Source organism: Bos indicus x Bos taurus, chromosome 6, assembly GCF_003369695.1.
Source record: "Bos indicus x Bos taurus breed Angus x Brahman F1 hybrid chromosome 6, Bos_hybrid_MaternalHap_v2.0, whole genome shotgun sequence".
Taxonomy (NCBI): domain Eukaryota; kingdom Metazoa; phylum Chordata; class Mammalia; order Artiodactyla; family Bovidae; genus Bos; species Bos indicus x Bos taurus.
Window position 1 is genome coordinate 31728733 of NC_040081.1, and position 22762 is coordinate 31751494.

The 22762-nt window shown below is 36.5% G+C and overlaps 1 protein-coding gene across 3 annotated transcripts in view; it reads right to left on the reverse strand.

Moving 5' to 3' along the window:
* The window catches only part of GRID2 (glutamate ionotropic receptor delta type subunit 2), a 1644075-nt gene that overhangs the window by 766043 nt on the left and 855270 nt on the right, over positions 1–22762 (reverse strand). For all 3 annotated transcript variants that reach the window (XM_027544060.1, XM_027544061.1, XM_027544059.1), the window contains exon 4: positions 17194–17399. In XM_027544060.1, coding sequence (XP_027399861.1) covers positions 17194–17399 — 206 coding nt within the window. The remainder of the gene's footprint in view (positions 1–17193; positions 17400–22762) is intronic.

Consider the following 22762-nt stretch of genomic DNA (forward strand, 5'->3'; position numbering starts at 1 on the left):
TAAGCGAGCAGGACCCTGTGAGACCTTCCCAGGAGAGACTCCTATCCATATTCTCTGCCTGCCTTTTATCTGTAGAAAAACATTCATAAGAATAAATTTAATAATAATAGTAAATTTGATTTATTGAATGAGAATAAATTTAATCAGAGAAGTGAAGAAATGAAGAAAGAAAGGAAAACAGTCAACTGAGAAAAAATAATAATTTAGCCATTAAACCAAGTTAAGACTCTTTAGTTCTTCCTCAATGATTACAGATAGTGTTCTGAGCCATGTCCTTTGAGCTGTTTTGCAGACACTTAAGCCTGAACCAGGTGGAAGAAGTTACTGTATGTGGCCCACAAGGGTGTAGACCCTAGACCAGCTGGAGACTCAACCAGCTGGTTGAGGATGCTGACTCCCAATTATGTCAGATCAGATCAGATCAGTGGCTCAGTCGTGTCCGACTCTTTGCAACCCCATGAATCAGAGCATGCCAGGCCTCCCTATCCATCACCAACTCCCGGAGTTCACTCAGACTCACGTCCATCGAGTCAGTGATGCCATCCAGGCATCTCATCCTCTGTCGTCCCCTTCTCCTCCTGCCCCCAATCCCTCCCAGCATGAGAGTCTTTTCCGATGAGTCAACTCTTCGCATGAGCTGGCCAAAGTACTGGAGTTTCAGCTTTAGCATCATTCCTTCCAAAGAACACCCAGGACTGATCTCCTTTAGAATGGACTGGTTGGATCTCCTTGCAGTCCAAAGGACTCTCAAGAGTCTTCTCCAACACCACAGTTCAAAAGCATCAATTCTTTGGTGCTCAGCTTTCTTCACAGTCCAACTCTCACACCCATACATGACCACTGGAAAAACCATAGCCTTGACTAGACGAACCTTTGTTGGCGAAGTAATGTCTCTGCTTCTGAATATGCTATCTAGGTTGGTCATAACTTTCCTTCCAAGGAGTAAGCGTCTTTTAATTTCATGGCTGCAGTCACCATCTGCAGTGATTCTGGAGCCCAAAAAAATAAAGTCTGACACTGTTTCCACTGTTTCCCCGTCTATTTCCCATGAAGTGATGGGACTGGATGCCATGATCTTCGTTTTCTGAATGTTGAGCTTTAAGCCAACTTTTTCACTCTCCACTTTCACTTTCGTCAAGAGGGTTTTTAGTTCCTCTTCACTTTCTGCCATAAGGGTTAGCACCAACCAATCAGAAGAATGTCCAGGAGCTGATCATGCCCTGTTCCTTGAACATTTTGAGACTCCTCACTACCCCTTTATGAGCAGGACAGACGGTCTTGAGGGCATTAGCCCACTGTGGCCTTCTTTGCCTGGCAAAGAAATAAAGCTAAATAGCTTTAGTTCTATTTCACCCAAAACTGTCTCTGAGATTTACTCTGGCACCTGGGTACAAAGGCTGAACTTCAGTAACATGTCTCAAAGTTACATTTGGAGCAAATGGGTCATCAAGTAAACACCTCAATAGCATAAACTTGTGGAAAGTGAAAAGAAATGGTAGGTTTTGAGAGACCCTTGGGGTCCTGCACTATCAGTTCAGAGAATACCAGAGTTTCAATAGTTTAGTTGGTGAAGATTAAGAGAAAATAACTCTTTTTCAACAGATAATGTGCCTCCAGCCGCTGGGTCAAGAAACATGTTACAGTTTGAAATACAATTAGGCATGGATTAATTGGGGCTTCTCAGGTGGCTTGGTGGTAAAGAATACAACTGCCAACGGGGGAGATGCAGGTTCCATCCCTGATTTGAGAAGATCCCCTGCAGAAGGGGGATCTGACACTTACAGATGCAAATATTATTGAGAATTGCAGAGATATGTCCAGGCCCAATACTTCTCAAATTTTATTTGGGTTTAGGACGATAATAGTAACTCAATAAATTTAAATAGCTTCATGAAAACCAATTCATTTTCAGGGAGTCAAATGAATCTGACTTCAAGGAATCAGTGGCCCTGGAATTTGATGCAATATGCAAAAATTTAAGCTTGTTTTTAAATGTGTATATACATTTCCAAAATGCTAGGATGATGGGTTTATTTTATGGTCTTAGTTTATTTTCAAACCCATTTTTCTTGAAGTAGAGCAAACTTGATAGGATAGAGTTGGGATAAGTTAGGAATACTCTACGGTTTACAATTCTGAAAACAATCATAAAGATGTAAAGCATATGCGTTACTCATCAAAATCTATATGTCTTGAAACTGTGATTTCATTTCTACTGAGAGTTTGTGAAGCTTTTGTTTGTAGCTATAGTGAACTCAGGTCAGAGGCAGCAAGAAAGTGTTCGGATCATGCTGAAAATTTATTTCAGGACTCTGAGCAAAGGCAAATATGTCTTGTTATGAAACATAGTCAGGTTCATGTGCCTTTTGGACCCCACGTTTCCCAGCCTTCTGGTCCTGCCCTTTTTTTAGCCCCGCTTGAGGAAATTTAGCAATGGGTAGTCATTACTGCCATCTGTTTCCTCCTGAAGTCCCATATGAGGTTGACTACCTGAACCTCTTAGATTAAATCAATATTACTCTTTAGTTCTGAAAGTTCACATTCAGTATCTAATGGTTTTGTCACATCAGAATTATATACTATCTTGAGAGCCACTGGAACTCCAACAATTCCTTTCATTCCAAAAATTCCTTCACATGACAATGAGAATATATTTCTTTAAACTATATAGCTGAATATGCATTCAATGATTGTTAAAATATATAAACATAACTCAATATATATTATACGAATCATAAGAAAACACAGTTAAGCAGAATCTATTTAGTCCAAATATTCTATGTTTGACCCAAGACAATCTAACATTCTCCTCAGTTTCACTAAGATATAGACGGTTTTCTTTCTGAATCTAGACCTTTGAAATCCCTTTTCTTAGAATATTTACTTTAGAACATTTGCAATCATGCATTCTTTCTCTTTTCCTTTAAGATACAAATCTTCTTCTAACCTCTTGCTAGTTTTACAATACTAACAATGTCTTTCTCAAAGACCTAGGAGTCATTCTCGGGAGATGTAATAAGCAAGGAAGATACATCTCTATGGCTGGATAGGAGTCTAAACTTGGTAAACACCAATTACAAACACAGATGACCTAATCACATTGACTGAGTAATTTTCCATTAGATCACCCAAGTGCAAACTCTTTTTAAAAATCATTTAATGGCAGTTATGCACACCAACTGGGCTTCCTTGGTGGTTCAGAAGTAAAGAATTTGTCTGCCAATGCAGGAGATGCAGGTTTTATCTCTGGGCTGGGAAGATTCTCCTGGAGAAGGATATGGGACCCACGTCAGTATTCTTGCCTGGGAAATCCCAAGGACAGAAGAGTCTGGCTGGCTACAGTACAAGGGGCTGCAAAAGAGTTGGACACAACTTACAAATAAACACACACATACACACACACAGAGGCTTACCAACTATTTCTGTGTCATAAAGAAAAAGCCAGGATGATTTTTTTCACATGTATTGTGTACCTGGAGAGGTAATACAACATAGTACACCCCTTAAGAATGGTCTAGACTTGGCTTTGCTCTTTCTTGCTGTGTGACCTGGGCTACTTTCACAATATCCTTGTAGCTCATTTTCCTTTTTTGTAAAATGAAGAAAGCCTTCCTCAGCAATCAATGCAAAGAAATAGAGGGAAAAAAACAGACTGGGAAAGACTAGAGATCTCTTCAAGAAAATTAGAGATACCAAGGGAACATTTCATGCAAAGATGGGCTTGATACAGGACAGAAATGGTATGGACCTAACAGAAGCAGAAGATATTAAGAAGAGGAGGCAAGAACACACAGAAGAACTGTACAAAAAAGATCTTCATGACCAAGATAATCACGATGGTGTGATCACTCACCTAAAGCCAGACATCCTGGAATGTGAAGTCAAGTGGGCCTTAGAAAGTATCACTACGAACAAAGCTAGTGGAGTTGATGGAATCCAAGTTGAGCTATTTCAAATCCTGGAAGATGATGTGTGAAAGTGCTCCACTCACTATGCCAGGAAATTTGGAAAACTCAGCAGTGGCCACAGGACTGGAAAAGGTCAGTTTTCATTCCAATCCCAAAGAAAGGCAATGCCAAAGAATGCTCAAACTACCACACTCATCTCACACACTAGAAAATTAATGCTCAAAATTCTCCAAGCCAGGCTTCAGCAATACGTGAACCATGAACTTCCAGATGTTCAAGCTGGTTTTAGAAAAGGCAGAGGAACCAGAGATCAAATTGCCAACATCCACTGGATCATGGAAAAAAAGAGAGTTCCAGAAAAACATCTATTTCTGCTTTAATGACTATGCCAAAGCCTTTGACTGTGTGGATCACAACAAACTGTGGAAAATTCTTTGAGAGATGGGAATACCAGACCACCTGACCAGCCTCTTGAGAAACCTATATGCAGGTCAAATAGCAACAGTTAGAACTGGACATGGAACAACACACTGGTTCCAAATAGGAAAAGGAGTACGTCAAGGCTGTATATTGTCACCCTGCTTATTTAACTTACATGTGGAATACATCATGAGAAATGCTTGACTGGAAGAAGCACAAGCTGGAATCAAGATTGCAGGGAGAAATATCAATAACCTCAGATATGCAGATAACACCACCCTTATAGCAGAAAGTGAAGAGGAACTAAAAAGCCTCTTGATGAAAGTGAAAGAGGAGAGTGAAAAAGTTGGCTTAAAGCTCAACATTCAGAAAACCAAGATCATGGCATCTGGTCCCATCACTTCATGGCAAATAGATGGGGAAACAGTGGAAACAGTGTCAGACTTTATTTTTTTGGGCTCCAAAATCACTGCAGATGGTGATTGCAGCCATGAAATTAAAAGATGCTTACTCCTTGGAAGGACAGTTATGACCAATCTAGACAGCATATTAAAAAGCAGAGAAATTACTTTGTCATCAGAGGTCCATCTATTCAAGGCTATGGTTTTTCCAGTGGTCATGTATGGATGTGTGAGTTGGACTATAAAGAAAGCTGAATGCAGAAGAATTGATGCTTTTGAACTGTAGTGTTGGAGAAGACTCTTGAGAGTCCCTTGGGCTACAAGGAGATCCAACCAGTCCATCCTAAAGGAGATCAGTCCTGGGTGTTCACTGGAAAGACTGATGTTGAAGCTGAAACTCCAATACTTCGGCCACCTGATACAAAGAGCTGACTCACTGGATAAGTCCCTGATGCTGGGAAAGATTGAGGGCAGGAGGAGAAGGGGACAACAGAGGATGAGATGGTTGGATGGCATCACCGACTCAATGGACATGGGTTTGGGTAGACTCTGGGAGTTGGTGATGGACAGGGAGACCTGGCGTGCTGCGGTTCATGGGGTCACAAAGAGTCAGACACGACTGAATGACTGAACTGAATGCCATCTCCAGCCAATGGGTACATCTGGCACTATCTGGCACTTTTTTTGACTGCCATGTTTGGTGTCTACTGAATAGGGATATTGCTGAACAGATTACACTGCACAGGACAGTGTTCCAAAACAGAATTATCTGGTTCAATTTGTCAGTAGTGCCAAAGCTGAGATATTTTTGAAATATTTCTAGGTAAAAACACTTTTGTTCATCTCTGAAGTATTAATCTGCTTAACACACTTTTTTTTAACTAAAGTCTAGACTTACTATGTAAGTTCAAACAAACTATAAGGAAATGTTAGTATATGTTTCTCTCATAAAGCTAGTTAACTAATATTAGGAGGTTGGTTTCTTACTGGAAATCAGTTCCTTCCCAACATGTCTTATGTCACCTGTATTATGATCCCTGCAGACAGCCTGTTCCTACTTTAGTAGCTTTTCAGCTAGTCCCCAACCTGAGTCAGTTATCCTTTTCTTTTACTTCATTTTTCCCTACTACCTGCACATACAGTCTACTAAGCACTAACAGAAACATGAATTAGAATCTACTGATTCCACTATAAATGCATTTGACCCATATGTAATTGAGTGTTTCTGTTACCTTTAAAATTCTCTATATTTTTATCCTTCCTTACTGCCTCTCTTCCAAATGTAATATATTTATAAAACTGATCCTACTTCATTTTAATAATTCTACATTGATTCTTTTTCTGCATATTGCATCATCTTTTCTCTTTCCACATGAGCTTCCATACTTAGAAAACACCTTTCTCAAAGTAGGTTTCTTCCCATGATACAGCACTATGTGGTCCTCCTTTTCGCTTCCAGACTTGAATGAGATGCCCCTTATTCTGCTTATTTGCTAACAACACTTTATTTCCTTACAATCTTTATTTTTTCCTCACAAAATTTTAACAAAAATGTTTTATCAAAGTTCACCAATGATCATCACATTGACAAATACAACAGGTTTTCCTTCAGACTGTTGGGTTCCATTCTTTTATTTTCACCAGTCACATGCATGTCTCAATCTAGATATTCCAGAACAACATCAAACTTATGACTGAAATTTTATTTAATTATCTCAAAAATCTGTTCATTTTCTTATACTTCTGATTTCATAACATGAACATCATTGAAACTCAGACTTGAAACATAGGATCCATCTTTTTCCTATGTCTCAACCTCATTTCACATATCTAATCGATTTCCAAGTCTACTAACACCAATTGCATTTTCTTATTTACTCTACTCTATAGTTCTAGAGGACGGTACACCTAAAACTTGTTAAATTTTTACTAGTATGAACACTATTCTACACATTCTATTTTCATTACCAAATATAGCCTTGACAATAACTGAGATCCAGGAATTACTCTATTTTATAGGTGAGGAAAACAAAGCTAAATGATTTTAAGTGACTTGGTCAGAGCTACACAGCTATTTAATAGTGGAGCGAAAACTGAATTCAAACTTCATGTTCATGATGCCTTTGTAGCCAGTCTCCTTCTTTAGGTTTGACATTCAAAGTTTTTCACCTACCAGTCTGACACAACTAAAGTTTTACATCCTAAAATTCTACTTCCCTTAGCATGTGTCCCCTGACCCACCCAGCTTCCTGCAATTTTCCTTCTCAGTATCTTTATGTATGCTGTTCTTCATTCATACAAGCATGCCTTTCTACAAAATTGCCTTAAATCCAAGTAAGAAATATGAGTTCCAAGAATTGACTTACATGTTGCCTCATCAAGTAATATATGTATTTAAATAATTCATGTTTGAAATTACTGGACCCATATGTTCACATAATTTTAGTGTTGGACAGACACATATAGCTTTAATATTTGAATCCTCTTATGCTACAGTTTTTTGTATTCTATTAAAAATAGAGCTTGCTCTAAAACTCAAATGAATCTTTTTAATTTTCTCAACCTAAACAGTTTATTTACTTTCTATGTATCTGTATTACAGTGAGAAAAATTCTGAATAGAATAGTAGTTTAGGGCCATCTGCTTACTTTTTAACAAAGCTTCATGGTGGCTACACCTTAAAATCTGATCCTCTACAAATCTAAAGCATTGATTTTTGTCAGTAAGCATTTAAAGAATTGATTAAATTCTGGGAGATTGATTCACACTAACCCAGGCTGGCAAATAGATTTAGACTCCAGTGCTAACTAAGATTCATTTGCTATGGCTGCTTAGAACAGCAGGGCAGAATACAATAACCTACATTTTGGTCTGGAAATGGAAAATAATGGTACTTATATCATGTATTTTTCATTTATATACTAAGTGAATTTACTAGAAACTGGCATATTAATTAAATTGCTAATGTATTTATTTGCAGCAAATATATCTTTCTATTGCTTAAATTCAGGGGCTCCCCATTATTCCAGCTTCAAAGTGTAATGTTGAGAATGGAAACAGAAACAAGAGGTACATAATTTTGAAATTATTTCACTCAGACCATGGTTAAGGCCTAAGAAATTGTGCCTGGCATCGACAGAGAAACCTTTGTGTGTTGGCAAGACCTTGCCTTCTAGGTCTGATATCTTCTTTTCTAAGCAGTTACAGACAAACAGTGGCAAGTTCTGATCCTCAAATTTATCATTATGTCTATTTTACCTACTCTCTTTGTTTTAATTTGTCCACATTACTTCATGGAGCAAAAACTCAATATAAATTTAATCATTCTTGGATCCATTCACATTTCAAACTTGCTTTGATAAGACTATAATAAGTTACAGTAAGAATTTCTTAAAGTAGAGAATGTGTCTTAGTTACCCCATAACAAAAGAAAAAAAATTTTTCTAGGCCTGTGTAATTTTACATATTATCTGCAAACTTTGTGCATAGTTGCTCAGTCATGTCCAACTCTTTGTGACCCCATGGACTGTAGTCCCTCCCCCAGGCTCCTCTGTCCATGGGGATTCTCCAGGCAAGAATACTAGAGTGGCTTTCCACGTGCTCCTCCAGGGCATCTTCCCAACCCAGGAATAGAACCCAAGTCTATTGCATTGCAGGCAGATTCTTTACAGTCTGAGTTACCAGGGAAGCCCATCTACAAACTTTGATTACATTTTTAGATAGCAATTTTGTTATCTTTATTTTCAACTCCCTCTGGGGGTTGAGAAGAGTAACTTAATTGTTTCTTTTCTTGTGGTTTTACTATTTTGCATGTTCTATGTTTACAACATTTCCTTATCAATTTGTCTGTTCCTTGGAGGCTAGACCCATATATCTTTAATGATTGTATTCCTAGCAGTGCTTTCCACATTATTTTACACAGAAAAGCTTTCAACATATTGTCTGAATGAATGAATAAATGAATACTGAATTAGAGAAGGATTTGAATTCCTTTGTCTTAAAAGCTGAAGCAATTGTGATTTCATATTTCAAATAAGTACAGCTTTCATTTATGTTCAGGTATTTTATTTCTTTAACTTCATTTAAATAAAAAGAATAGAATGGAAATGTTGAACTCATCAGAAAGTTATAGAAAATAAAAACATCCCACTGCTGCGCATACACACTGAGGAAACCAGAAGGGAAAGAGACACGTGTACCCCAATGTTCATCGCAGCACTGTTTATAATAGCCAGGACATGGAAGCAATCTAGATGTCCATCAGCAGATGAATGGATAAGAAAGCAGTGGTACATATACACAATGGAGTATTACTCAGCCATTAAAAAGAATACATTTGAATCAGTTCTAATGAGGTGGATGAAACTGGAGCCTATTATACAGAGTGAAGTAAGCCAGAAGGAAAAACACCAATACAGTATACTAACGCATATATATGGAATTTAGAAAGATGGTAACAATAACCCTGTGTACGAGACAGCAAAAGAGACACTGATGTATAGAACAGTCTTATGGACTCTAAGGGAGAGGGAGAGGGTGGGAAGATTTGGGAGAATAGCATTGAAACATGTATAATATCATGTATGAAACGAGATGCCAGTCCAGGTTCGATGCACGATACTGGATGCTTGGGGCTAGTGCACTGGGACGACCCAGAGGGATGGTATGGGGAGGGAGGAGGGAGGAGGGTTCAGGATGGGTAACACATGTATACCTGTGGTGGATTCATTTTGATATTTGGCAAAACTAATACAATTATGTAAAGTTTAAAAATAAAATAAAATTAAAAAAAAAATAAAAAATAAAAACTAGCAAATTAGATTTTGCCAAAATTGTTAAACGACCTTCAGATTATTAGGAGGAATCGGTAGCAAACTGTCTATCAAGATCAATACCCAAGTCAGTGGTCACAGGAAAGAGGTGAATTGGATCCATCTTATTTGGAAATTTGGACTCATTGGAACCTAATTCCCATCTTCAGAGAGAACTTCTGAGAGTTAAATAGAACTCCAACCAGAAAAGCAAATACTAAAGAAGTTTCAGGCCTCGTTAACACAAGTAAGATCTGTCATGCATGATTTTGGTCAAGTGGAAGTAAAATCAATTTGATATTTTCTCATTTGAGAAAGTCCAAAGCTGTGGGTTGGCTAGTAACAGAACTGCCTTTCAGTTCAACATAATACTGAGCTAAAGTAAAAACTCGGATTTGAGAACAATTTAATAATAATTGATAACTATAATAAAAGACTAAGGAATGAAGCAGTTTTTGTTGGATGGTTTGGTGAATTTTTTTTTATGCCAGTTAAATATTTTTCTTCTCTTAGAATTCTATGCCATTGTAAAAATCATATCCAGATAGAGCAGTTGTATTTTTGAGTGACTGGCCATTAGCTGCTACTTGATGCATGCCTACTGAGCCCATGAAAAGAGTTACAACTTTTATTATAGAAACCAGCACCATTAACTTTTGTTATTATAGAATCATAAAGATATTTATTGCAATAAAATCATCAATATAGCCTTTCATTATCTACGTAAGTCATATGCTTCATGTTAAGAGAGAAAAAAAGATAGACACAAGATGTGGTATAGGAATAATGGCCCTATACTTCAAATACACTAATTAACTTCCCTTTTTATTCACTCTAACATTATTTTCCATTCAGGTACATTGATCCTGTGTTGAAATGAATAACATACAACATATGAAAAATAAGTGTTTCTCCACCACCTACCATGAAAAACAATTTGAAATTAACTTCAGATGTGAATGTAAATGATAAAACAAAATTTCTAGAAAAAAAAATGAGAATATGTCTTCATGATCTTGGAATAGAAAGCTTTCTTTAAAAAAAAAAGACAAAAAGCACTAACTATAAAGAAAGCAAATTAATAAGGGACTGCATTAGAAATAAGATGTTCTATTCATCAAAATTTACCATATATAGAATGGAAAGACAGTTGATAGGAGAAAGGATTTAAAATATATTTGGCAATGGACTTTTATCCCTAATATATATAAAGATCCTAATAATCATGGGTGGAAAATAAAATGACTTGAATAAGCAGTTCATAAAACAAAATATTAAAAAGTCAATAAATACATAATGATTCATCCATCAGGAAAAGGCAAATTAAAAATAAAAGATGAATCTAGTACATATCCACCACTATAAATAAAATGAAGAAAAGGAAAATAACAAGTGTTGGTGAGGAAGCAGAAAATTAAAATACTTCTGTCTGCTCCCAGTAGAAGTCCAAATTGGTGTAAATGTTTGGAAAACTGGCTGTATCAGCTAGCATTAATAAGTGACATAATTTATGCATACTTCTTGAGCTAGAGATTTCATTCCCAACAAAAATACACACAAATAAAGAAAACATGAATAGATTGACTAATTGTAATGAGCAAAACTTGAAAAAAAAATCATCAGTAAAAGTTAAATAGACTGTGGCATATTCATATAATGAAATACTTCAGAGCAATAAAATGAATAAAGTTTTCCTACCTATTTCAACATGGATTAACCTTATAAACATAATGTTGAGCAAAAGAAAACACACAAAAGACATATAGTATATTTCTATGCATATACAGTTTAATATAAATCATAACTAGTTTATTGTGTTTTAAGTCAATATAATGGTTATACTTTCAAAAGGTTATAACCGAGTGGTGCCCAGGAGGGGACTCTGGGAATGCTAGTTTTGTTATTTCTTGATTTGGGTGCTGGATGCATGGATATTTGTTAAGTTGTATTTCATAGTTATATGTACTATAATTATGTACATTAAAGTTAAATAAAAAGTGTACTTCAAAAATGCATATCAATCATCTATGAACACTGTATTATTATAGAGACTTTCATGTAAGGAAAATATTTGGGGAAAAATTATAGTCGTTTCTTTGTCTAATATAATTACATTAGCCTTGTCTTAAAAAAATGGACATTGCATAATACCTCCAAATAATTTCTTTTTCTTGGTAAAAATTGGGTTGTTTGACTAGCTACTAGATAACTATCATAGCAATTTGAATATTCAGGGTACTCCTTTGGTAACTAGGAACCTTTCAATATTCCTAAGACAACTTGTTTTCTAAACCATCATAAAGGCTTATTTCTGGCAAGCTGCTTATATATTTGAAAAAGTAACTTTGCTTTTTTGTTGTTTGACATGATCAAAGTTATCTGGGATATAATACAACAGAATGAAAACTATTTCATAAAGTGTGATTAAGGAGTAAAAGATAATTCCCTTTTATTATTGCAGAATAAACAGATTTTATGTAACTGGGGCTCTTCTGAAAATTTGGGGAAAAAATGCAAATAGACAATGATATTCATTACCATTTAAGTAACAGAACTTCTCATTTTCAAAGAATTGAATTTTCTTCTCAAACCTGAAAACTAAAAGTTAAGATCCAAAAGTTCTGATATATGTATCCTTTTCTGGAAAAGGTTTAAATTACATAACATCCATAGTAACATTTTTCCTATATAAAAAATACTGTTGTTTCAAAATATCATCCTAATCTATATTTAAATCAAACCATGTGAGCACTCTTGTTTCCCCATATTCATTTCAAGGACAGTTACAGGAACATTGTGATAACAATTTTCCATCAATATCACAGCAGGTTGATTTACTCAGCAGCACATAACTGCAGTATTTTTATTCAAGCTTTGAAATCTTGAATGAGAGGTGGAGCACTAATTGTAGACATGTAATATATTAAATTTCTAAGACTTCAGAGGGAGCATAATTAACTCAAAGCCATATAATTGCTCCAGGGACAGAAAAAAAAAATGCAAACAGAATTGATATGCCCATTTTCTCCTGTAGGAATTAAATGACAATGCTAAGTGAGCAATTTCTTTTTTAAAACTTATTCTTTTGACTTTTAAGTTGATATTTTCCTTGACAATTTTAACAAATTTCCATGCCAACTTATAAAATACAGGAAGCTGGGAATTCTGCTATTCCCTCTCTTTGACCAGAATTTCTTACTTTCTCTTCTCCCTCTCTTCAGTGTTTACTGAACCTGTTTCTTTGACCTCATCATAACATTTAGATCCTCTCTCTTTCCCATTATTCCAATGCACCAGTTCCTTTATAGCTTCATTTGCCTTTCTCTCCATCATGTAATCCATTGTAAGTCATTTCTATATCTCATAGGACCTGAGAGTCATGTACCCCTTTGACCTGCTGACAAGTTACTTTACCAGTTTCCAGCTCTGCAAGTCTCCTAGCATCCAATATCAGCACTATTTGCAAAGATGTTGAACGTGGCTGGAGAAAGTTGGAGAATAGAACAGATTACATATAAGGAGGTCTTTAATTTTCTCAACTGTAAATTTGGAATTTGGGCAAAATGTTACATGTTGTACTTTATAGATCTAAAACGTTTAAGAAATGCTATCAACTATAACAACAGCTCTTTAAAGTATCTTCTGATAATCTTCAAAACTCTGAAGGAACATTCTGGAATTTATAACTGAAGAAAGTCAATTGGGATATCTTCCAAAACCCCAATAAAATATAAGGGATTGAATAGATATATAAACAAATAACCATGAGAAAAAGGGACAGAAACCATCTGAAAAGTGTTTTTTAAAATAAATTACTGAAATAGCAGAAAGCAAAGAGGAAATAAAAAAACCTTTTGATGAGGGTGAAAGAGAAAGAGTGAAAAAGTTGATTTAAAACTCAACATTCAAAAAACTAAGATCATGGCGTCTGGTCCCATTACTTCACAGCAAATAGATGGGGAAACAATGGAAACAGTGACAGACTTTATTTTGGGGGGCTCCAAAATCACTGTGGACAGTGACTGCAGCCATGAAACTAAAAACGCTTGCTCCTTGGAAGAAAAGCTATGACAACCTAAACAGTGTATTAAAAAACAGAGACATTACTTCACTGGCAAAGGTTCATATAGTCAAAGCTATGGTTTTCCAGTAGTCACGTATGGATGTGAGTGTTGGACGATAAAGAAGGCTTAGCACTGAAGAATTGATGCTTTCAAATTGTGGTGCTGGTGAAGACTCTTGTGAGTCCCTTAGACAGCAAGGAGATTAAACTAGTCAATCCTAAAGGAAATCAACACAGAATACTCATTGGTAGGACATATGTTGAAGCTGAAGCTCCAATACTTCGGCCACCAGATGTGAAGAGCGGATTCACTGGAAAAGACCCTGATGCTGAAAAAGATGGAGGGTAAAAGGATAAGAGGGCAACAGAGGATGAAATTGTTGGATGGCATCACTGAATCAATGGACATGAGTTTGAGCAAACTCCTGGAGATACTGAAGGACAGGGAAGGGTGGCAGATTGTAGTTCATACGGTTGCAAAGAGTTGGACATGACTTAACTACTGAACAACAACAACTAAAAAAAGAAAAGCAGACGAAGTAGTGACATCTGCTGAAGCATGGTGGGAGAAGCCAGGATTTGATATCATCATAGGGGCAGCAACTGAACAGACGTCTATCCTGCCAAGTCCTAGCAATTCTGATGCCTGGAAATGCCAAGCCAATTGGCAGGCAGAAGTGAAGTGGGGAACTGAGAAGTATGGGAGTAGGTTATGTTTTATAAATTTCTGTGAACACTGAATTAGTAAATATTGACCCATTGCTACTAGATGATATGCAGGATTTGGGTTTTGCAAACCTTTTTGGTTTTATAAATGCTTTTAGTTGGGGCTTTCCCAGTGCCTCAGTGGTAAAGAATCTGCCTGGAATGCAGGAGACCCAGTTTGATCCCTGAGTGGGGAGGGTCCCCTCGAGGAGAGCATGGCAATCCACTCTATTATTCTTGCCTGGAGAATTCCATGGACAGAGGATTCTGGCAGGCTACAATCTGTAGGGTCACAGAGGGTTGGACAGACTGAAGTGACTGAGCACTCACACACACATGTTTCTATTTAAAGATGCTATATTTTTTGTAAAGATCTTACAGAAAAACCTGAACGAATTATTGTTTTGTCTAAAAAAAGTAATTATTTCTGAAAAGTATAACTGGATGGAGAAATAGGTAGACCAAAGGATTCTTGCTTTTCATTATAAAACCCTCAACTGTATGTCCTTTTTAAAATTCTGTCCATCTCCCCGCCCACCTCTTTCTCTCTCACACACACGACTGTGCACACACACACAAATACACAAACACACAGAATGAAGTTTCATTTGCCTATCACTGTCTGCCTAATACATTCTTATTCATTTCGCACCACTCTGGTAAAGCAAATTCTCTGTGAAACATCTCCTGACCCCAGCTAAACTCCCTGCAGACTTAGTGAGTTCTCCTATCGAATTCCAGAGCAATACTTACCCATCACTATAATAGTATTTTTCTTTCACATTTTATTATTTAGTTACATGCTTGCCTCCTCCACTAAATAAGTAATCCTCTAAGTCAGTAACCATTCTGTGCGTCTCCAGACCTCTGATGCTACTTGACTTTTAAATTCGGTGCTACTTGCCTTTTGAATGAGCTGTGTCTAGGACTTAAGGGGTCAGTCTATTCTCTAAGTGGGAAATGTTTCTGGAACTCATGAGAGAGCAGAATCAAGGTACAAAGTGTTTGAGAACAGCTAATGGAGAAGCAGGGACCACTACATAGATCAGAGAAGAGTATAAAGGCTTGAGACCTTAAACCCAGCCCATAGTTTAGAGATTATAGATATACAGAGACTATACATAAAATCAGTTGTAAAGGACAAAATGAGTGGGGAAAAATGGTGTTTGGGTAGAGGAAGGGAGATATATCTCTCAGGAAAATCACAAACATAGATTTATGTATTTGAGAAAAAAGATGGAAGCAGCAGATTATTACAAGTGTCAAACTTCAGAGTTAAGAACAGGGGGCCAAAGCACCTGCTAAGTGTCAGGTAGGTACTACATACTACTAGATACATATGTACACCTATCAAAATATGATCTAGAAGTTACCATTTCTTAAGCATCTGCTAGGTGCCAGCTGTCCAATCACTCCTTTAAGGCTTATTATATCTCATTAATCTACATTACAAATATAATAAGTTGAAATCAATAATATTCCCATTTTACTGATGACAAAATGGGAGCTCAAAACTATTAAGTAATTTGTGGGCATCACTCCACCAGAATGTGACTGACATGGTCTTGTACCTGTGTATTGGCTACAATTTCTCTTTTGTGAATTAGTACTTATGCCACTGAGTCTGGTTCAAACATGCCCTCTCAATGAAGCCTTCTCTGATCTTCCCAACCAAAAGTGACCATAGATACTTCAACCTTATTTATTATAATTTTAAGATTCCAATTTATATTATATGCCCTTATATATTTGCCCTCAGCCTTCTAGCAGATTTTGTGTTTCTTGAAGGAAAGAACAAACTCTTGTAAAATGGAAATACTCTTTCTATTGGGGAAACATTTAGTGCTTCAGTGAGACTCTCCGAGTTACTTGCTAGACCTAGAAAGGTCAAAGTTCTATATTTGATCTTAAACTGAGTAACAAAGTTTTCTATTAAAATAAAAAATGTATTATAGATATTTCCCAAGTTTTATTCTTCTTAGTGATTTATATTCTGCTTCAAGTTCTCTGATACCAATTATATTATAGAGTGTCAAAGAACTTCTAACACATTCTTAATTTGGAGGCTTTACATCAGTACTTTGGGAGCTAAAGAAAACACATTGGAGAAGTGAAGAAAACTGTATTAGTGAAATAAAGTCGCCCCAAATTTTAAAACTAATAATAAAATCCATGTGAAAGTATGTAACATCATGACTAATATCAGCACTATATATAGTTAAAAATGTGATCACAAAAATTACTTGACAATAATCGTTTTTAAGGGAATATCAAAGATTTTAGAATATAGAGATCAAATATTCTCAACTGTATTTTTACAAAGTTTCAGAGCTTCTAGCCAAAGGTACAGATACAATTCAAATTTTGATGATCCAGCACCATAAAATGCTCAATGGTCATCACTTTGCAGAGTTTCAGACAGTTTCAATTATTTGTCTTGCTACAGAGTTCTGAATATAGAGGAGAAGAACCTGCTGTATGTTTTCATAGTAGGAATCATGTTTAGGCAAGAATGGCTTTAACTCAAGTAAATCTTTTCTCAGAAGTAAAATTTTAACTTGCATAAAAAATTTAAGTATCAATATTAGACAATTTGTGAAATCCATTCAGGTGAGCAGCACTTCTAAATCCCCATAAGAATTCTTAAAGTCATCCTGGATAGGTGCCTAAATACATATAAATACAAAGCATTCTTAGCAATTAACTGGACAGTACGGGGTAAATGTGATGAACAAGGAATTCACTGTGCTACCTCAATTAGTGCTAATGAGAGTGGTGTAGTTAATTCCCTCACACTGCTCTTAATTTTCATCTCCTCTGTGGGATCTATTCTGAAACATTTAATTTTTACACCCTATTCCCAGTCCATGACAATTTTTACTTACCTCAGTTATGAAGGATTTGGCTGTGGCAGGATTCATAACAAGGATCGCTCGCCTAAGAGTGTCTCGATAGCGATTCAATTCCTCTATTCTCATGGTGTCAAACAGCGTGGTGATCATCTTATTGATGTTGTTTTCCACCTTCTGAAGTGCAACATCCATCCCCTGCTGAGACACTTTGTCCAGAAACTCCTGGATTCCACGGATATCTAGGAACATCAAAAGCCCATCAACGTGTGAATTAAAGCATGGAAGGGAGATAAAAGCTATTTCACTTATATCAATATAGTTTATTGTTCAATATTGTAGGCTGTTTAAACTACTAATGGAGTAGCTGATGGAACTCTCAGATACGGTTAAGGTTGAATAGAATTTAATGTGTTTAGATGAAAAATGTATTGTTATTTTAAAAATTAATTTCACACCACTGAACTTTCTAAATGATCTCACCTCTGGAAAATGTTAGAGCAACATAAAGGGAGGTGGTTGGGGAAGATCCTTACTTCCCTAAAGCAAATGTGAGATAAGAAATTACGTTCTTTATTTTTCCTCCATATTAAAAGAGTGATACTAACCTCAGGCAAAACATGAATATTATTAATGGCTGATGAATCTGAATCAAGATTACTACTGTTTCTTAAAATGGGCAATGCTATCAGTAAACTTGACATTTTCAATCTTAATTGAAAGAGGGTTTTGAGAGGTTATCTTCAAAGGATCTCAGGTCAGAAATAGAACAGCTAAACTTTTGCTTGTTTTATGAATACTACTACCTCCTTGGGCTTCCCTGGTGGCTCAGACAGTAAAGAATCTGCCTGCAATGCAGGAGACGGAGGTTTGATCCCTGAGTTGGGAAGTTCCCCTGGAGAAGGAAATGGCAACCCACTCCATATTCTTGCCTGCAGAATCCCATGGGCAAAGGAGCCTGGCAGGCTACTGTCCATAGGGTCGCAGAGTCAGACAAGACTGAGCGCCTTGCACTTTACACTTCACTATCTCCCTTACTCAAATCCTGCCAACTTGGTAGAGATTCTTCCCCCCTACCCCTAAGAGTACATGGAATATACTTTGTGTGTAAAACATGCATTTTTAACAAAATACTTCCACACTCATCCCCAAATAAGAGAATTTCTGAAAGATTATCAAATAAAGCATTGTGTTCATTTTACACCTAAATAAGGATGGTAAAATGGAATCTAAATAAAATATTTATAAATTTGTATTTTGATGTATATTTAAGTACCAACAAGTGCCTGAAATGTCACAAATATTTTTTGCTAGTACCACACTGACTATTTGTAGAAGAAGGGATCTATACATTGATAAATATGATTGGAAGATGTACCTGGCACAATATAATCTTAATATAGTACATTTGCTTTAACTATAAAATACTGTACATTTTTCTGTATATGCCCATGACATAAAATGTGAAAAGTGAAACTAGTGAAACATAAGTGAATGGGATTGTAGGTTGCTTATTATTAGTGGGCTATAATATCTCAAAACTCCTTACTGTGCATGCATGTAAAATGTATCTCTTAAGAGCAATAATAAGGTCATATGTTTTTCAATACATTAGCAAGTGAAAGCAATAAGCCAACAGAATAAGAAAACAAAGTCACAGATTTGGAAACTAACATTTGTTCATAACCAAAATTTATATTTGCAGGTTAAAAACTAGTAATAATTTTAAAATTTGCTTTCTTCTTATGATTAGCTTTATTTTAAAACAATTACTACAAACATTATATGTCCAGTTATCTGATGACTCTCAAACTCTTCAGAATAGATAACTGTGTAAATTCTACCTTAGATTCCTTATTCCTAATTAAATTATAAACCCAGATGTCAGCATTGCAGTAGCTTAAAAGAATAAAACCTCATCTAGAGCAGAACAAGAGATAAAAGAGTTTGAATAATAACGGTATTATGTATTCATTAAATATCCAGGTCAGAAAGTTCCTAAGGATGTAAGGATTTCAAGCATGGATTAAACAAAGGGTTAGATCTGATGAAATTTAGCAGATACAGGTAGACACATAACAGGACATGTTCACACTCAAGCAGGCCTCCTCAAACTCTGCTGTGAATCAGAATCACTTGAAAATCTTATTAAAAATGCAGAAGCCTGGGCCCCAACTCAGAACCAATATACCTTTAAAATATGTGTCAGAGCAGATCCTCAATTTTGAATTGTAAGTTATTATTTCTTTAGTTTGAATCACTTAACTGTGCACAAAAATATGACAGACAAAACCAAAAATACATTGGAATAGAGATGTTCAGAAAACACCAGAGCATAAAGCTTCAGATCACTTATACTCTTAGTTTTGAGAAAAAGAAAATTGTTTCAAATTCAAGTCAATTCAATTGACTAATCATTGAATATAGTCACCAATCCTGTGTGTTCAGAACTCAACAGTGAACACCCTTCCCTATACTGAGACACGCAACAGACAAGTAAACACACTGGCACATACAACTCACACTAAGTGCTGTGAAGGAAACGAGGTGTGCTGGGAGAGACTGACAGGGTGTGAAGGAGGCTCTGTTTTAGTTAGACTACTCAAGGAAGTTTCCTTTAGAAAAGTGGTGTTTAAACTGTGATCTAAAGGATGAGAAGACACTGCTCAAGCAAGCAGACAAGACGAGAGGACAACAGCCTGGGAAGATGCCCCGAGGCAATGAAGAGCTGGTGTCTAAAGTACCTAAAGGATTCCTGCATAGCTGCAGCCCAGTAAGCAAGAAGGAGGGGAGAGTTAGGTGAAGCTGTGTGGAGAAAGAAGGTCAGATGAGGTGGATCCTGGTGAGACCCAGAAAGAGGTTTTGACATTATCTTAAATGCAGCTTTAATCTCTTAAAAATTTTAAGTAGAGGATCTAAGTAGATGATGGGCTATGTGTGTAGAATGAAAAGCAGTCTGAGAGTGATTTAGCATGATTCCAATTCAGCTTGTAAATGACTTTCCCTTCATTTAAAACACTATGACTTTTTTATCTTTTATGTTTGACCAGAAATTTAGTACTATGTGTATTGTTATTTGGCCAGAAAAGTGATGTGATAAAAGATTTCTATTATTTCTCTGTGTTCTTAGTCTGTAATTCTAGTTATCACTGCCTAGATAAGTGATTATAAAATTTTCAAAAAAAAAATTCTGATCTATAAATGAATAAATATTTATATTTATAAATGTCTTGAAAGATTAATTAGTGAGGGTGGTGATGTGTGTGTGTGTGTGTGTGTCTGCATGGAAAATCCAGTTGTAAAGTCTAAAATCTGGTGTGCATGTGTTAGTCACTCAGTCTTGTTCAACTCTTTGCAACCCCCAAAGGCTCCTCTGTTCATGGAATTCTCCAGGCAAAAATGCTGCATGGATAGTCATCCCATTCTCCAGGGGATCCTCCTGACCCAGGAATCAAACCCAGGTATCCCACATTGCGGGCAGATTCTTTACCACTGAACCATCAGGGAAGCCTAAAACATGGTAGGTGCTATTATTTTTAATAATAGTTCCCAATTGCTTCTTAAGAGATCACCCACCAATAGGATAGAATTGCCTAAAATTTAGATGGCTAGCTACCCAAAATGGCAAGTGTAATGTTTTAGACTCTTGGAATGTAGAAGTTAAATAATAATAGTTTGGGTTAATTGAAAATAACACCAAACACTCATGATATATAGCAATTGTAAGTTTGATGTGAGAAGAATCTGAATCACACTATTAAATGCAATGTGGAAAAGTCATTAAAAAACAGAGTGTGCCTTTGGCTTTGTCAATTTGTGAATACGATCAACCATCATTATTATTCAGCGACACCATCTGTATTACTGTTAGTTGGCAAAAAATGAGTAAAGTGCTTCAGTTTACAGAAATTAAAAAGATAAATGGTGATATCTGACCTCATAAAGCTTTTAGGCCTGTGGGTGTTACTAGATGCTATTCATTGATACCAAAAATTTAAATAGTAATTTCAGTTGTTCCTTGTGATTATTCATTCTATTGATCAGATAATTATATAATAGCAAGTGGTAGAAGCTCATGAAGTAAGTCACTAACCATAAGATTAGGACAAAAAAAGACTTTTTTTCTTGGACTCTATAAAGGAAAGTTTCGTACTGTTCATGGGATTCTCATGGGAAGAATGCTGGAGTGGGTTGTCATCTTTCTCCAGTAGACCAGAGAAGACTTGAGAGTCCCTTGGACGGCAAAGAGATCAAATGAGTCAATCCTAAAGGAAATCAGTGCTGAATATTCATTGGAAGGACTGATGCTGAATCTAAAGCTTCAATACTTTGGCCACCTGATGCGAAGAACTGACTCACTGGGAAACCTCTGATCCTGGGAAAGACTGAATGCAAATGGAGAAGAGGGCAGCAGAGGATGAGATGGTTAGATAACATCACTGACTCAATGGACATGAATTTGAGCAAACTCTGGGAGATAGTGGAGGACAGGGAGGCCTGGTGTGCTACAGTCCACTGGGTCGCAAAGAATTGGTCACCACTGAGTGACTGAACAACAGTGAAGATAAAGGAAGTGGAATATGACCTCCCAAAGATACCCAAGTCCTAATCCCTGGAATCTATGAATAGGTTAGGTTATATACAGAGGAATTAATGCTTTAGATGACATTGAGGTTTGTCAATACCTGACCTTACGATAGGGAGTCATCTCCTATTACTTCAGTGGGACTAGTATAATACAATGGCACCCCACTCCAGTACTCTTGCCTGGAAAATCCCATGGACGGAGGAGCCTGGAAGGCTGCAGTCCATGGGGTCACCAAGAGTCAGACACGACTGAGCGACTTCACTTTCACTTTTCACTTTCATGCACTGGAGAAGGAAATGGCAACCCACTCCAGTGTTCCTGCCTGGAGAATCCCAGGGACAGGGGAGCCTGGTGGGCTGCTGTCTCTGGGGTAGCACAGAGTCAGACACGACTGAAGTGACTTAGCAGCAGCAGCAGTATAATTCTAAGGACTTAGAGTTAAAGGAAGAAGGCAGAAAAAGAAAGTCAGATGTAGATCTGACTACTGAAGAATAAGCTGAGACTTCTGGGAAGTTCAGAGATGAATGTTGCTGGCTTTGAAGATGAAGAAAGGGGATCTTGAAAGAATAAATGTGGATGGTCCCTAAAAAAGGCAAGAAAAGGGGTTCTCCCCAAGAACCTTTAGAAAGAAACATAGCCTTCCTTAGATCTTGATTTTAACAATATGAGCTCTCCATGGTCTTTGGCCTAATTAATTAGCTCACAGATAGTCACAGGATTCAAACAAGATTGAAATTTGATATGAGTAATGAAAAATAGATGTTCCTTCTTTTGTATCACAAGTTATAATGATGCAGTTTAGGAACTGCAAGAGCCAACATGTCTAGTGTGAAATGAAGAATGTAGCCAATGAGTGAAAGTGAAAGAGGCAAGCCAGCTATTTCTTAGACTTCCCAACTGCATAACTCAATTGAAAAAATATTCTTTTTTTTTTTTTTCACTTTTTTCTTATATAGTTTGAAATGAGCTTCAGTCACTTGCAAGAGAAAGGATACTGACTATACACAGTCTTCTGAT